Below are 17,935 nucleotides of genomic sequence, written 5' to 3'. Positions count from 1 at the left end.
TTAGTCCCAATACTTATTCATATTAATTTCAAAAAAAAAACAAAACAAAAAAAACCCTCACAATTCCAGATCATCCTTGAGTTCAAATAAAAAAGAAATTTAGACAATCTAGCACCCCGCTTTTTCCATCTATACGTCTAGAACGCCATTCCAATCTCCAATGAAAAAAAAAATAATTTTTTTTAAAAATCCAATTAAGTACCCTTTATGTGTAGTAAGTTAAGAAAAGTCAACTTGTTAATTAAGAGCTTGCGTACCCAATCTTAAATTCAATAAATACTTTTAGTCCATAACCCTAATATGCGTTTCTTGCAACGAAATAACATCAGTCTTAAATTGTTTTGAATATTGAAAAACTTTCTTTCTCCTCTATGATGAATTTAATCCACTGACATTCTAAATTAGAAATTTAGTCACCAATCTTGACGCCCCAAAGCTTTTGGAGCACGTCTGACATGGCCCTTATAACTTCTTTGGACCGCGCCCCTCCCACAACTTCACTGTAAGTACACTTTGGAGGTTCCATGACTTTCTGCTGGTCTTGCTCTTGCTCTCGTCTCGCTCGTCTTAGGGCGGCACGCAACATCCTCTGCTCTCCAGCAGCAGCCAATGAGACTGTAACTTGATCCCCTCCAACACCATTCTCCTCTGTCTATCTGCAACATCTTGAGTCTTTCCCTCGCCAAATCCCTTTGCAGCTTCCAGAAGTGATAGGGGGGGTCGCTTTTAACACATTGCTGTAAAAATCACGTGCCTGGGCCACAGTAACCAGACGATGTCTTTTACCTTCGTGCATCACCACCAGTCCAACTGGAATCTCCCATCTAAACTTGATATCACATTTCTTAAGTTCCTGTGTAAGAAATGCAAAATCTTTCCTTCTCCTTAAAATCTTTGGAGGAATCTCTTTTAAAACCAGAACTTCTTGCTCAGCAACTACCAATTTAGTATCATAAGCAGCTTGAATGACTTCATCTCTAATTACTCTCTTTGTAAAATAGACCACCACATCTCTGGGTAACTTCCTCTGTCTTGCAATCCATGAATTTACACGAAAAATTTTATCCATACTTCCCTCAATTTCAGATGCTGGCTGGCCCAATACCACTTCCAAAGCCTCAGAGATCAGCTGCTTTAAATCTTCTTTAGGATTCTCTTTTAAGCCCCTAATTCTAATAGCATACTGCATCTGATGGTACTGAACAAGGCTCAATTCTCCGTCCATTTTGTCCCTTATATTTTCATTCTCTAATACCTTTACTTCTAATATAGAGTTCTTTTGACTGAGATCCTCCACTTTTTCCTCCAGCTGTTGCACACATTCAGCTACACTTTCAATTATAGACAACATGTCTACCCTCATTGCTCTAAATTTCTCTTCCATCTTCTTCTCCAATTTCTCCTCCAGCTTTTTCAACTTTTCATCCATCATATCAGACATTAATTGTGAATGCTTTTCAAAGGCATCTTGTAAATCCTTAAGCGTCAATGCCGGAGGAGATGCAGGAGGAAGCAAAGCTTGCAACGAGGTCTGCTGCACCGGGGAAGACCCCACACTCCGAAGAGCTTTAGAAGTTTTGGCCGCCATCTTTCCCCACTTTCACTTGTTGCGCACTTTCACTTTGAAGCTATAAAATCCGTTGAGCTAGAGAGTAAAAATAAAAGTCCACATCACCATGACTGTACCGCTCTGCCTGCATCTTGATACTCCAGGGTATTTCCTTCTGGCAGGGGTGGTTGCTAACGCCTGGCTCTGCTCCAAAAATCACGGAGCAGAGACGCTGCGCAGCTCGGAGCAACCCAGGCTTCGGGGGGGCTCAATCCTTCAGCCGCCCAAACTCTCAGCTCAGGTGGCCCCGGAGAGGTCAACCCCTACCTGGGGCCTCACCCCCTCCTCTTCTCTTGAGGAGGGGGCTTCAAATCCATCTAAACAGCTGATCGGCGCTGTTTACGATGGATAAACACAGCTGCGGAGCGGACAGCCTGGAGATGGCTGTCTTCGGCGCTGCGTCGCCACCGGAAGTCTCCGTTGAGAATCATTCTTATGATAACATACACATTTTAAAAGATTTTGTTTTAATTTCCAGATTTACAATAGAAATAGAATAAAATAGAATAATATTGTCACTTTCAATGTACACTAATCGGCATACATTAAAATGAAATTTCGTTGCATACAGCTCTCAAAGGGTCACCACCTCCAATATACACTTCATATATATGACAAAAATAAATACAGAATTATGCAGCACCCACGTATATGACACAGAGAAACAACACAGTCTAATTTAGATTATGTATATATGTGCATGGCGAGAAAAATGAATCTTGTTACTTTTAGAGATAGTTCTGATATAATAAGTATTCAGGTTTTCTATAGCAATGAGAAGAATACCTGAATGGGGCTTCCTCAAATCACAATCCCCACCCAGCAGACTGCAAAAGAAACTAGTCTTTGAGCAAGATCCAGCTCCCTCTGATAGCAATAATGGCTATATAAATGTTTATAGTAGTGTTGTACTAGGCTTGCTCTGCAAATTAAATAGTATAATGTTTGCTACCCAAGCTACACTGGTTTGTTTCTTTCCAGGAAAGAACTGGATTTTTTTTCCTTTTTTAGGAAACAAGCAGACTTTAGTTTTCTTTTTTTAAACACACCCCTTTATTGCTTTTGAGCTAGAACTTAGGTTCCAGAGGTAGCGTATGAGTGGTTTATTCATGAATTCATGATCCCTTCAAAGAAGAGCAAGATGCTTTCATGAGAACATGACAAAATGTGGGGCCTGAGAAGGGAGAATAGGCACTCATCTGGTTGCTGGTTGTATTCACCCAGAAGATTAAATAATTAATTATTTTAACATATACTCAGAAATAAAATGACCATAATGTCATAATTTCAGCTTCTCATGCACCTTATAAATGGGATTATTGGCCACATGATGATGTTAGAGCTGAATGCAGGTTTGTGGGATTAACCAACCTTGGAGCAACTTGTTACTTAGCATCGACTATTCAACAATTATATATGATTCCAGAAGCCAGACAAGCCATTTTTACTGCAAAGGTATGGTCTTCCACTTTGAACTTGATACAAATTTTAATATTTCAATTAATACCACTATAAAATCAGTAAATGTCAGGTTATTGAATGAATGACAGTTTTAAGCAAAGCTTTCCCTGCAAAATAGCCATCTTGATAAAGAAGATTCTGGTAAAGCTGTCTACCTGAAAAATATTTATGGGCTAGATAAACATATAAAACCTAACACATAGTAAGACATTTTTTTTATGTTCACATACTTCCCCATTTTAAAATTGGATCATTTGAACACAGTACTATCAGACTGGTGCTGATCCCAGTGTTATTTAGTTAATATATGGAGGCAAGAATAAAAGTGTGAGTATATTTTATGCAAACGGACGTCTTGTTTGTTCTTTGAATAAAAGAAAAATTCACGTATTTTTAATTCCAGTTTTTAACTTTTAATTTCATTGAAACTCTTAAGTTTCCCACCTTAAAATAAATAGTAAATCTCCTAATTGGGTTTTATTATAAATTAAGTGGAAAGCTATATCATAAGTTAGTTTTAAACTTCAAAAGTTTTTAAAACTTTTGTTGTTGTTGTTTAAACTTTAAAAAAGGCCCTGAAGAGATGGTTCTGCCAATCGGCCTGGGGACTTCAGAGTGATACAGAGCCCATCAAGTGGCTTGTCTGATTGTTATCACCAACAGGGGTGGTGGTGGTGGTGGTGGTTTGCTTATTTTATTGAGGTTTTATACTTATAAACTACACGGAGTCACTGAAGTGAGTTGGGCAGCAATATAAATTTGCTTAAATAAATAATTACACTTTCTAGAATGGTTTTAAGTAGGTTTCTTGTAAAATGCTATAATCTTTTAAACATTTGTAATAAAAGATTTTTTAAAAAATTACTTACTAACTTCATAAAACGAATTTCATGTGTTTTCTTTCCATTTCAACCTTTTCCTTCATATATATATATATATTTAAAGTATTCTGAGGACATGAAACACAAGACAACTCTTTTAGAACTTCAGAAAATGTTCACACATTTAATGGTAAGTTTTAAAAATCTTTTCAAAGATATGTCCTTATGATAATTTATACCAGATAAAAATATCTTAATGACCTTAGTATTTAAACCTTTTTATTGACTTTCTGTAATCCAAGCTTCAGTGAGCTCTCCCTTATGTCCACTATTTGGCAGATTCCTTTGGGGGGAAAAATAGACAGGATTGGAAACCTTCATCCAGTTTCCATCTTTGCTTCCATATTGAATGTTCATAGATGCTCATATCTGGACTGTTTTGCTGATTTCTGTTTTCTTTACATAAGTTGTCTTCTTGCACGGCAGAAAAAGAAAGAAAGAAAATTAAAGTTAAACCTTGGACTGAAGTTGTAGAATTTGAATGGCAATTGCTTTTGATTTTCCCTACCCCTTTATCTAAGCAGAATATTTGTGCAATTGTCCCTTTTCCAAGTACTGGAAGATTCCTTTTTTCCCCATATGGAGGCAACCATTGGTATTGCAGCATAAGCATTGAGAAAAAACCAGTTGTGCAAATTAGATATGGTATATGCAGAATGCAGACTCGAGGAGAGAGAATTATGCTCTTTTAAAGAGGGATCTCACTTGGAACCCATAACATATTTCACAGAAGCTGAAATACTGTCCATCAAGACCTGGGTGTTGAATGCTGCATTGACATGCAGCCTGGGCTCATTAAACACTCCAGGAAGAGAACATGTGCTGGTGGCCTAGCAGCTCATTTCAGATCAGCCAGTCCCAATGGATCTCAAGCCACAGTTGGGCTTGGTTGGTAGCCTAAGTAGCTAACACTCCATGGCCTCTTGCACTTTGCAGAACCCAATTACCCAATTACCCATGCTCACTCTTATGCTGTGTAGCAAGCTCTACTTCTGAGACTGTCCCAGTTTCTGGCAGTTTGAAGGTACAGATTGGTCAGAGAAAACAGGCCAGGATTTTGGCACTGGGAAAGAGATTAGAGGAGGATTCTGATAACTCTTCTATGAGAGATCTTTGCTAGGCAAGGAGAAGGAAAGGCAACAAGCAAGATCTTACTGCTGGTTAAAGAAAAGAAGAACTCTTTCTGCAAGGCAAAGAGGAAGAAAAGGGAAATGAGAAAAATAAGACAAAGAAAGAGAAGAAATAGACTTGCAAGAAAAAAAAGTAAACTAAAGGTCTGCAGTTCTTAGTGGAATGGCTATACAAAGATGATTAGAGGACTGGAGGCTAAAACATATAAGGAACGGTTGCTGGAATTGGGTATGTCCAGTTTAATGAAGAGAAGGACGAGGGGGGACATGATAGCAGTGTTCCAATATCTCAGGGGCTGCCACAAAGAAGAGGGAGACAAGCTATTCTCCAAAGCACCTGAAGGCAAGACAAGAAGCAATGGATGGAAACTAACCAAAGGAAGAAGTAACCTAGAACTAAGGAGAAACTTCCTGCCAGTGAAAACAATTAATCAGTGGAACAACCTGCCTCCAGAAGCTCTGAATGCTCCAACACTGGAAGTCTTTAAGAAGAAATTGGACAGCCATTTGTCTGAAATGGTATAGGGCAGGGGTGTCAAACTGGTGATGCCAGACGCATACCAGGAAACTGCACCCACCCCATTGCCGGCAATGGTGAAGAAGCTCCGATACGTTGTGCGATGTCACGTGATGATGTGCGACGTTGCATGATGTCACACAAGTTTGACATGTCTGTATAGGGTTTCCTGCCTTAGCAGGGGGTTGGACTAGATGACCTTCAAGGTACCTTCCATCATCATCATCACTACTACTGTTGTTGTTATTATTATTATCCTATAATGATTCTGATAAGCAAACAAGTATACTGGGTATATGATTTTCAATTTCTCACATAGATTCTACTATCAGTAGATGTTGCTAAGCAGTTAGAATAACTCATTCTATCTGTAGCTGATTGGACTTTCACATGCCAAAGCTGTAAGCCAAGAGAACTATGTTAATATCCTAATTATTTTACCAAACAGACTACAGACTGAACTTCTTGTTCCTTTTTGTTTCTATGGCAAACAAGGATCCATGTCAGAAGCAGTTCATAAGCAGACTTAGCCATACTAACAAATTTTGATAAACACATGAATCACCTGTTGTATGTTCTTAACAATTAATAACTTGTTTTCCTGGCTTCTAAACAAAGGAAAGTGAATGCAAAGCATATAATCCAAGGCCATTCTGCAAAACTTACACCATGGATAAACAGCCACTAAATACTGGTGAACAAAAGGACATGACAGAATTTTTTACAGATCTTATAACAAAAATTGAGGAAATGTCTCCAGAATTGGTAAGTCTAAAGAAATATTTTTTTTAATGTGCTTGAAATAATTTCCTCTATTTTGACTGAAATAAATTCATTCATCCACAGAAAAATACTGTGAAAAGCTTATTTGGAGGTATTATCACAAACAATGTTGTTTCTCTGGTGAGTTCATACTTCTACTGTCCATTGTTTTTTTTTTAAAGGGGGAGTGGGGAGTGCTAGTATTGGCTTTATATTTACAAATTCCTATTGATACTGTTGGTTTGGTCTGTTATGACTATTATTATTTAGGACTGTGAACATGTTAGCCAAACTGCTGAAGAATTCTATACAGTAAGATGTCAAGTAGCAGATATGAAGAATATTTATGTAAGTAGAACCATAGCAATAACATTGCAGATCTCTTGGCTATTTGAGATCTCTCAAATAGCATTTTATCAAATTGTTATGCTCTTTAATGGTATTGCTTGTTTTGAATGGCAGTACATCCAGAATCTCTGGATATGCTCTTTCCAGCACCTGGGAACATAAAATGTTATTTTCTTCTGAATCAGATCATTGTTTCATCTAGGCCAGTATTGTCAGTGATGAGGGCCAAAGCACCCTAAAATTCCAAGCAGTAATTTTCCCCCTCTACTTTCAACTATTCTCAAGTTTCAAGCTATATCTGATTTTGCTTTTTAGGAAAAAAAAAACTGCATAGTAGTAGCAGACTTAGTTGTGTATGTTTGTGTCAGCAGCTTTATGATATTTTTTTGCCCCTAGAAACTTCATGTTTGGCTCCTTAAATTAATAATTTAATAGTACTTTAGTTAACACCTATTTAATAAATAAATTTTAATAATATATTATTATAAATTAAATTTAAATGAACTTTCCTTATGTATTATATATAGGAATCTCTTGATGAAGTTACTATTAAAGATACCCTAGAAGGTGATAACATGTATACTTGTTCACACTGTGGAAAGAAAGTACGGGCCGAAAAAAGGTAAAACAGAGGAAAGAAAGCCTTGAGTTTATTCTGGTTTAATTTGCTAAACATTAAATATGTCATGTTTCTAAATACTGTGTTCTTATCCTCTAAATATATAATACTTTGAAAGTAGGATAAGGCATTACTATTATTTAGGTCATTATACAAGGAATATTTTCTTCTGTTTCTAGGGCATGTTTTAAGAAATTACCTCGAATCTTAAGTTTTAATACAATGAGATACACTTTTAACATGGTTACTATGATGAAGGAAAAGGTCAATACACACTTCTCATTTCCTTTACGTTTGGATATGACTCCTTATACTGAAGATTTTCTCATGGGAAAAAATGACAGAAAAGAAGGTATTTGATTTTACTTCATCTTCAAATTTTTTCTACTAAATCTATTGACCATTTTAACCAATTTGCATGACATTTTTGGATAATATTGGGCAATTGTCACGGTGGGGTAAGCAGAAGTTGTATTAATTTAAAACAGCTGGTGCTTTCTGAGCTTTTGACATAGATATTGGGAAGCTCGACCATCTCTCTCCCTCCCTCCATGATCATGTGACCACACTTAATATGCTTGTCACTTGACCTGGATTTAGAATCGTTTGCTGTGTCCCACTATCACATGACCTCGTTCTATGGCAGTTTTGTGGAAAACCAGCATTTGCATCTGGTTGTGTTTTGTTTTTGTTTGTTTGTTTTTTTACAAAATTGACCCATAGTGTACCATGATTTGCTTAATGACTTGCTTAATAATCACCACAAAGAGTCATAAAATTGGATTGGTCATGTGACTGATCTCCTTTATGGCCATCAAAACTTAAAACCTTAATGGACAGGCTCCATTACAGTCCTAACTTGAGGACTAGCTGTATCTCTCTTTTTTTGGTCAATTCACAGTATATTGTACAGGTAATCCTCAACTTACAACCACAATTGAGTCCAAAATTTCTGTTGTTAAGCAAGACAGCTAAGTGAGTTTTGCCTCATTTTATGACCTTTCTTGCTACCCTTGTTAAGTGAATTGTTGCAGTTATTAAGTTAATTTGGCTTCCCCATTGACTTTGTTTATCAGACGTTTGCAAAAAGTGATCACATGTCCCCTGGACACTACAACACTCAAAATGTCTTTTGCCAAGCATCCAAATTTTGATCACATGACCACAAGGATGCTGCAATGGTCATAAGTGTGAAAAACAGTGATAATCACTCTTCTTAGTGCCATTGTAACTTTCGTCACTAAAAGAATGGTTACAAGTCAGGGACTAGCTTTTTAACATTACTTCACTTTAGCTTTTCCTATGGTTAAATGGTTGTGATGGTATAAGTACTAATAGTGCTTGCTTAACAACCCAGAAATAAGGCAATAAATCATATCTGGGAGATAAACGGAAATGACAAATCTTGCAGATAGGCTGGAAAGTCCTCACTCAAGAACTGCGCCTTAATAACAGTATATTTAAAGTCTTTTTTCAAAATACATTGTAAAATAAGCCTTACCTTTTCTAGGGGCTGAGACAATAAGATACTAAGTTTTGTAAAATATTATTTTAGGTTTCAAGGACGATGGCACTAATTCAAAGGAGACCAGGAGTTATGAGTATGATTTGATAGGTGTAACCGTCCATACAGGAACTGCTGATGGGGGACATTATTACAGTTTTATCCGAGATATTGTTAATCCCCATGCTTACAAAAACAACAAGTGGTAAGTTATGAATGTTTAGTAAATACTTGATTAGTGGTAGAGTATAATTTGTAAAAATGCAAGTAGAAAAATAGGAACCACTACAGTGGGAAGGTAACAGCGTTCCGTGCGCCTTTGGCGTCTAGTCATGCCGGCCACATGACCACGGAGACGTCCTCAGACAAGGGCTGGCTCTTCGGCTTTGAAACGGAGATGAGCACCGGCCCCTAGAGTCGGAAACGACTAGCACGCATGTGTGGAGGAACCTTTACCTTTACCTATAATTTGTCATTGTTGTATCTCAGAAAATGAGAGGTTTGTTTTTGTTGCTGGATAAACTTATTATGTCTGCAAAATTAGTCACCAACATTACTTAAGATTACAAGCATTTATTCTGTCCCAGCTTTAATAGCATTTGCTGAATATTTCATCTTACTAGTAGTTGGGATTGTATTTACTTTGCTTGAATTTTCTGTAATATTATAGCAAAATTAAGAACTTCACTGAATTTCACTTTCATTTATCTTCAGGGCAGTAAATATTTTAGTCTTGTATGAATCAACTGAAGACTCAATGTTTTTGCATTTTTTAGGTATCTCTTCAATGATGCTGAAGTAAAGCCATTTGATTCTGCTCAGTTGGCTTCTGAATGTTTTGGTGGAGAAATGACAGTGAGTTGTAATATTTTTTAATACTATTAAAAAGGAACACGTGTTGTTGCAGTTCCTGTTAATGTTACCTCACCTTGCTATTTCACTGTACATTTATCCACTATAATCAGCAACTAGGTCAGAAAACCTCTGGCTTGACAATAAGATTCCATCCTGGGGAACAAAAGAAAGAAGGGAAAGGAGGGAGGGGGGGAAATGAAGAAGAAAAAAAAGACTGCAAATTTTTTAAAAAATCTACACAAGTAGGAAGCAATGAAGCTTTCAAAATATCCTTGATCAAAGACTATGGAATACACACTTAAAATATATTCATCTGTTCATTGACTTTAATAATAATTATCTATTATTCAGTTAATTACATTTCCATATATTATTGTTGCAACAACTTGTAATTATAATTGTATGCGGGATAGTTTTACACAATAGATAATCACCATCCTATTGTATTCAGAACTAAATTGTAGAAAATTATACACCCATTCAAATTAAATTTGTTATATATAATGTTGAAGTAGCGTTGAAATTTGTACAGTTATCAAAAAGTAACATTACAAAGAAAATGTATTCCTTCTAATATTTTTTTTTTCCAGACGAAAACCTATGACTCTGTCACCGATAAATTTATGGATTTCTCTTTTGAAAAGGTACTTAATTTTATATGTTAATTTAGACAATATCATCTTTCAGTCTTCTTTTTTTGATTTCAATGAAGTGTTGGCTTTTTGTTTTTCTTCTCTCAGACTCACAGTGCATACATGCTCTTCTATAAACGAATGGAGCCAGAAGAAGAAAATGGCAAAGATTATACATTTGATGTTTCTTCTGAATTACTAGAAGTATGTGCCTCCTAGAATTATAAGTCATTATACTTCAAACAACACAAATTTACATACATTTCTAAAATTCTGTTTTCACTTTATCATTATGGAGTACTGAGTGTAGATTAACGAGAAAAAATGAATTTCAGTAACTGTAGAATCAAGCTGCAGCATAACAAAATTGACAAAAGTGAAGGGGGTCTGAATACTTTCTGGATGCACTGTATATTATACCTTGGATTCTAAAATAAGCTAAGGCCTTTAGCGAGGGAGAATGAGACCCCTCATTTCATCAGTCTTCCATCATCTATCTATCTATCTATCTATCTATCTATCTATCTATCTATCTATCTATCTATCTATCTATCTATTCCATTCACGCCAGCAGTTTTATTCAGAACGGCTCAAGGTTGACTCAGCCTTCATTCTTCCAAGGTTGGTAAAATGAGGACACAGATTATTGGGGACAATATGCTGACTCTAAACTGCTTAGAGCTGTAAAGCATTATGAAGCGGTATATAAGGCTAAGTACTATTGCTATTGCTATCTGTCATTAATTAATATGCTGCCCATCTCACCGTCAAATGACTGGGCAGCTTACAACAATATAAAAACAAGATATAAAACAAGATTAAAAGCATTCAGTGTTAACAAAACGTTAAACATTTATTGATTTTATTGTAATTTCTTTGGTGATTGTTCTGAGTCACTGAGAATCAGGTAGCATATAAGTTTAATAAGCTGTCATTGATTTCAGAGTAGTAGGAGCACTCCCAAACAGTTTGGAATAGGATATAGGGAACATTGTTTAGTTTACTTACTTAGGATGCTTTTTATTATTTAAGTGAAGTTTCCATGAGAGAAAACACAAGTAGCATTTTATATAATGACTAATTTTGAATTATGTTACATTTAAATAGCAAGGTTAACTTTTTATTGTATTTATTAAATTTGTTTGCTGCCCATCTCACCACAAATATTTATTCATTCAGTTAATCAATTTATATAGGTTAAGAAGTTCTTACATGAGCCAGTAATTTATTTTTCATCCATCTCTGAATATAGTAAATGGCGTTACCTGATTTTTCTCATTTTTTTTCATCAGTGGATATGGCATGATAACATGCAGTTCCTTCAGGATAAGAATATTTTTGAGCATACATATTTTGGGTAAGGTTTACATAAATTTATATTAATAAATAAACTCAAAGTTTTTAAATCCAGTTTTTAAAAAATGGGTGTAAAAACAAGTACTTGTGCATGTGTTTGCCCTAGATTTATGTGGCAGTTGTGTAGTAGCATCCCCAGCACATTACCAGATCCCAAAGCAGTTTCTCTGATGACAGCCAAGGTAGAGTATCTTACTGTCAGATTGCTTTTAAAAAAAACACAATGTTTTAGCACTTGTTCAGGATAGTCTGTGACTATCAATTATTGTTTTACAGTTAAGCACTTCTTTTGTCCTTGAAACATTTATCCATTCAAAAGAAAAGGTATGTGCTTGGATTTCCTATAACATAGTGTATATTTCTAACATTGATTAAGATAAACAAAAATCCTTTGCTTCACTGACTGAAATATAAAGCAAAAATTATAATGAAATTTCAGTTCTTTTCAAACTAGATTATTTCATTGTCTAAATCAGCAGTCCGAAGCTTGGCAGCTTGGTGGCCTGATTGGGGGGGAGGGGAACTGAGTCGTGTGAGCAGTGGACTCACGCAAGTCAAGCTGCACATGCATGGCGGCTGTTGCATGGCCCTGTTCTAAATAGGCTATGGCCCGGTAGTAGGCCGCGGCCTGGGGTTGGGGACCCCTGATCTAAACGAACGTTTGAGCTAATACAGGTAGACCTTGCTTAGCATCTTCTTTGTGTAGCAACCATTCAAAATTATAAAGGTGTAGAAAAAATAACTTTGTGACCAAGGCATATGTTTACACTTTTGTATAGTTATGATGGCACTGAATGAAGGGAGCTTACCAACTGGTTCTCAGAATTGCGGCTATCATACTGTCCATTGGTCATGTGATTGTGTTCTAGGAGTTTGGGTACCCAACTCACGATTACAACACCACAGCAATCCATGATCACCATTTGTAACCTTCATTGGCAGTTTTCCACAAGCAAAAATTTCAAGTTATTCCCATAAGTCACTCACGTTACCTTTTCTTCTAAGGAGCCCCACTATGGAGTATGAGATCCCAGGCATCTTGTAATAGTGGCTCAGTGATTAGAATGCAGCATTGCAGGCTGATTCTGGCCACTGCCAGTAGTTCAGTCCTGACCAGCTCAAGGTTGACTCAGCCTTCCATCCTTCTGAAGTCAATAAAATGAGGACCAGATTGTCGAGGTCAATATGCTAACTCTGTAAACCATTTAGAGAGTGCTATAAAGCACTGCGAAGCAGTATACAACACTAAGTGCTAGTACTAATTGCTGGTTCGTAGTACATCCCCTGTATTCTCCACATTGCCCACCCTTGGCCCCCACCAGCCCACCGACCGGAACACCCACTCTCCCAAAGTTCTGACACACCAGCCTGTTTGTCTAGTACTCTGATCACATGAGATCTTCTCTTAATGGCCCACATGATCTCTTGGTTACGATGACAACTGGGACTGTCAGGATTGACGTGCTAAGCAATGTGGTCATATGATATCATACTTTATGACTGCATTGCTTCGGCAATGGAGATTCTGGTCTAATTGCCGTTGTAATCCAAGGACTACCTGGCCAGTCAGATAGTATGCATTGTCCTATGCTTTACTTATTCCCCCACTCCCCATCTCAGACTGGAATGATTGGAGAAGAAGGAATTTACAAGAGAGTAATCACACAATGGGAATACACATTGGCAAGAATACATTGGTGCCAGCTGTTTACTTACAGCTCTCGGGGCTACTAGCTGCAAGCATGCTAAGCTGTCAGTGTATTTCCCATTGTATACCTATTTATTCTCCTGTAATCTTTTTTTCTTCAATCTCTTTTGTGCCTGGCTTTTGTTTTTCTCCTCCTCCTCCTTGCAGCCCCAACTACAATAGGTAAGCCGCGTTGCCAGCACATTTTTCTGATGTGTATTCCTCATACGCCTGCTTACACTTTTTAAATCTCTTCTCCAGTAAATATGAATACATACATTAATTCTGTTCTAACTAATTATCTAGCACTGAGAAGAGCATTCTGAAAGGTAAGGAAATTGGAAAAAAAGAAAGCTGAAGTAAAAATGTAAGCCCAGTTGCAATTAAGTGATATATATTTAGTTATTTAAAACATTTATATAACTTCCCACCTGATAACAAACTCTGGGAGGTCCCCAATATTCCACTTAGCAACTGCCAGTCCCAATTGTGGTTTCTAAACAAGGACTACCTGTATGGACAATTTGATTTCCTTGGCCTAGGACAGGATATCTTAACTTTAACAAATTAACCCTTATGTAAATTAAGATATCATTACAATAAATGTGATATGTCGTCTTTAAACCAAATGAATTGAATATGCAAGACAAAGACTTTTTAAAGCTCAAACCAGATCATTTGGTTCGCCTATGGAACATGGGAGGGGCTGCTGAAACCATAACTGTATCATACTTACTGTTTTTAATGTTACATAACTGAGGAAAAAATTATATGCTTCAGTTTGAATGTTTACTTCCTTTAGCCTACAATGCTTCAGTGGATTGAACTGTTAACTAAGCAATTTAACAACAGCCAAGCTGCTTGTGAGGTAAGGCAGAAATGAAGAATTCAGTGAAATGTGCTAGTTAGCAAAAGCCTGTCATTTTTGTGTTTCCTAAGTTAGGAAGAATAAATTTATGGATTTGGTAAAGTGCTAAAAACATGCTGTATAAAATAAGAAAAAGTGTTTCATAAAACCATGATTGCCTAAAAAGATTTTTTAAATTAATTCATAGGTAAGGCAACCATCTATAAGAATAATGTTGACCTTTTATAAGATTCCTATTTATTATTTATGCAAGAGGAGTTCTGAAAAAGTGCACAAATGTTAGCATGATTTGTCATAATTTGTCTAGCATCAAAAGTTTTCCATTGTTAGAATACTTATACTTATTTAGGTGTCATGAACCTAGAAGACAGGACAACTATCATCCTTGGCCTTCATTTTTTTCAAAAAGCTGTGGAAAGTAGTTGTTTTTTTTCCTTCCCAACTATGCAAATATTTACTGAATTACTTTTGGAGCTTTACTTAAGTTCTTTAACCACTGATTAGTAGAATAGGAAATGCTTTAATTGTTAAGGAATACGTGCTAAAATGTTAAATACATGTTTTTTCCCCCAAGTGGTTTCTTGATCGTATGGCTGATGATGACTGGTGGCCTATGCAGATTTTAATTAAATGCCCCAATCAGATTGTAAGGCAGGTAAGATAAAGCATAATCTGTGTCATTTAAAGTGTTATTTCTTAGGATTAGGTTCTTAAATTCATAGAATGAATTTTAACCATCAAACCCAACATCTTAGGTTGCAGTGCCCTTGATATTATTGCACATATTTGAGGTGTACTTCACATTCTTTGAGGTCTTCAGCTCAAAAAAAGTATGGCAGTTTTTAGAAGGATTTCTGATAAACAATATAACAAAGTCTAAGTGTACATGTGGACTTTGAAATTTAGTCTGCATACCAAAGTAGATTCCCAAAGATTTCTTTAGGTACATTTTTACTTGAATAAGAGGCCCCATTACACATTACAAATAGCTTATGCCTAATTTTTTTTAAAAAAAAACTGAACTTCTTTCCCAGTAGCGGTTTTCCATTCAGCCAGAGGAATGAGCCCAAAGGCATTTTTATATATGTAAATACTGCCTCAGTTTGGATTGTTGCAAGTAGAATACTTTAGAAGTTACACTATACTCTTCTATGTAGTTCTAACAGTTTTTGTGCTGTTGCTGCAAAAAAAGCAAATATAGTCTTGATCTGCATGAATTGAAGTATAGTGCCGAGGCCAAAGGTAGTAATACTTCTTCTTGCTTTGGCCATACCTAAGAGTGTTCCATTCTGTTTGGGGACCACATTTTATAAACAATATTGAAAAACTGGAATGTATGTAAAAGAGTAGTCAAGATGATAAGGGGCTTTAAAAATGTGAGAAATGGTTGGAAGTATTGGGTTTGTGTAGGCTGCAAGAACACACAATAGGTGTCTAAATATCTGAAAAGCCATCACGAAGAAGACAATATGTTTTTCAGAGTTATTTCTGAAGATAATATAAAAAACCAATGTGTTTAAATTAAATAAAAATAAATTATGTTTGTACATCAGGAGAAATAATCCTAATAAGAGCTGTTCCACAAAGAAACTGACTATGTTAAAATGTAGTGGACTTGTATTCAGTGGAAATGTTCTGAGAGACTCTGCATGGCTGTTTGTCAAGGTTGCTACAATAATAAATTCCTGCATTGAGTAAGGGCCTGAACAAAAGTATCTTGAAAGTCTTTTCTAATCTTTAAGGTTCTATGATTAAATGATTTAAGATATATTCTGCATAAAATATATTAAGTGTGTAATACAAAGGCAAAATACCACTAATTCAGTGATGAACTTTTCAGTAAAATAATCCATGATCATTGTGTTTCTAAAGGTTTGTGAAAGCAAATATGTCTGTGACATCTAACCTTAAAGCTTATGACTTTACAGATGTTTCAGCGTTTGTGTATCCATGTGATTCAGCGGCTAAGGCCAGTCCATGCTCATCTCTACCTACAGCCAGGACTAGAAGACTGGTACATTTTAATTCCAACTATTTCAAATATTTATTTTGTAAAATTAATTTATCATATGCCAGTATTATACAGTTATATTGGGGAGCATTTACATTGGTCTTTTATATCAGATAACATTTTCTGTTACTGTGTGATCAGAAAATAAACTGCAGCACAGTAAATTATAAACAATTTCTCTTAAAGGATTATGGTATGCCTTTTCAGTGTTATTATTTTTCAGCTAAGTCATGTAACTAAGAAGAGTTTATTCATGCACGTATAACCGCTGCATATAAAGTAAGCACTGTTAACCATTTCAGATGCAATCCTAAATATAGTGTACTTTGCATAATGTAGGAAGTTGGAACAACTTTTCAGATTGATTTTGGATCTGTTTGCCTTCAGTGACTTCAATATGCACTGATGAACAATGAAATGTATTTTCAGTTCGGATGACATGGATGGTCCTGTGGAAGATATTGGTAGTCGGTCATGTGTGACTCGTTTTGTGAAGACTCTGTTGTCAATTATGGAACATGGTGTTAAACCTCACAGTAAACATCTCACAGAATACTTTGCCTTTCTTTATGAATTTGCCAAAATGGGAGAAGAGGAGGTGAGTGATTCTGCATGAATTCTGCTGTTACATTTATTATTCATTACTAAGCTTGAGTGCCATTTTTGTTATTTAATCTTTGCATTTCTATGTTTATTACAAAAATCAGTTTTGAGAAGAGGGCAGAATATAAACAGTTGTTACTTACATATCTCATATTCAATTATTTGCAGAGCCAGTTTTTGCTTTCTCTGCAAGCAATTTCAACCATGGTTCATTTCTATATGGGAACTAAAGGTCCTGAAAACGTAAGTCTGGAGTAATCTTTTATAGCCTAATTTCTCATTGGCACTTTAGTGGATCAGTCCCAGTCTTTCAAGGATATACTTCATGACTACTCTCATCTTTTTTCTGCAAAAAATTGTCTTTAACAAATTTATCATAATCCTTGCTCTACTTCTGTTCTGAGTTTCTCCAAACAGATTATCTCTACAGTATTATTCCTAGTAGCTCTTTAAACTACATTTTGATTATGAAGCTAGATTTGGGATTATTTATTGCAGTTCTAAAGCTTAGCATGATTAAACACTCATAAACACACACACAGAGAGAGAGAGAGAGAGAGAGAAATATTTTTCCTTGCTCATTTAGTAAAAAGTCCTTTTGCAGATATGTGTAGTATGTGAGAGAGAGATGGAGATTAATATTTTGTTTTGCTTTTTTTGTCAGCCACAAGTTGAGGTACTATCAGAAGAAGAAGGAGAAGAAGAGGAGGAAGAGGAAGACATTCTTTCTTTAGCGGAAGAAAAATATAGGCCTGCTGCACTTGAAAAGATGATTGCTCTGATAGCTCTTCTGGTAGAACAGTCTCGATCAGAGAGGTAAGGAGTATTCACATATACCAGATTGTTTATGTATTGCATGTATTCATCTGTTTTTTATGTTTTTTATTAAAAGTTTTATAAACATCAAAAGCTAACAAAGTTCAAAGAGTAAAAGAAGCAAGAAAAGAAAGAAGAAAATCTGCAAAAACCTATTCTGGTTTTTAATACCTTTTATATTATTTGATAGCACAAGCCAATCTAGAAAACTTACTGTCAAGGCCCCTATGTGATTAGCTTAAGGTTTTACATATATCTTATATACTTGCCTATAAG

General features: G+C 35.9%; 1 protein-coding gene across 2 annotated transcripts in view; it reads left to right on the top strand.

Annotated features, from left to right (window-relative positions):
• USP34 (ubiquitin specific peptidase 34) overlaps positions 1–17,935 on the top strand; it is a 152,890-nt gene that overhangs the window by 108,395 nt on the left and 26,560 nt on the right. For both annotated transcript variants that reach the window (XM_083348413.1, XM_083348412.1), the window contains exons 43-62: positions 2,901–3,064; positions 4,016–4,081; positions 6,217–6,363; positions 6,445–6,501; positions 6,631–6,708; positions 7,236–7,330; positions 7,507–7,679; positions 8,883–9,036; positions 9,608–9,686; positions 10,277–10,330; positions 10,427–10,522; positions 11,611–11,675; positions 11,781–11,856; positions 11,951–11,998; positions 14,164–14,229; positions 14,804–14,884; positions 16,158–16,243; positions 16,670–16,838; positions 17,012–17,086; positions 17,508–17,659. In XM_083348413.1, coding sequence (XP_083204539.1) covers positions 2,901–3,064; positions 4,016–4,081; positions 6,217–6,363; positions 6,445–6,501; positions 6,631–6,708; positions 7,236–7,330; positions 7,507–7,679; positions 8,883–9,036; positions 9,608–9,686; positions 10,277–10,330; positions 10,427–10,522; positions 11,611–11,675; positions 11,781–11,856; positions 11,951–11,998; positions 14,164–14,229; positions 14,804–14,884; positions 16,158–16,243; positions 16,670–16,838; positions 17,012–17,086; positions 17,508–17,659 — 1,981 coding nt within the window. The remainder of the gene's footprint in view (positions 1–2,900; positions 3,065–4,015; positions 4,082–6,216; positions 6,364–6,444; positions 6,502–6,630; positions 6,709–7,235; positions 7,331–7,506; positions 7,680–8,882; positions 9,037–9,607; positions 9,687–10,276; positions 10,331–10,426; positions 10,523–11,610; positions 11,676–11,780; positions 11,857–11,950; positions 11,999–14,163; positions 14,230–14,803; positions 14,885–16,157; positions 16,244–16,669; positions 16,839–17,011; positions 17,087–17,507; positions 17,660–17,935) is intronic.

The sequence above is a fragment of the Vipera ursinii genome (assembly GCF_947247035.1).
Source record: "Vipera ursinii genome assembly, chromosome: 1".
Taxonomy (NCBI): Eukaryota; Metazoa; Chordata; class Lepidosauria; order Squamata; family Viperidae; genus Vipera; species Vipera ursinii.
The sequence above is the reverse complement of the archived record's forward strand: the minus strand, read 5'-3'. Positions and strand labels throughout refer to the sequence as shown.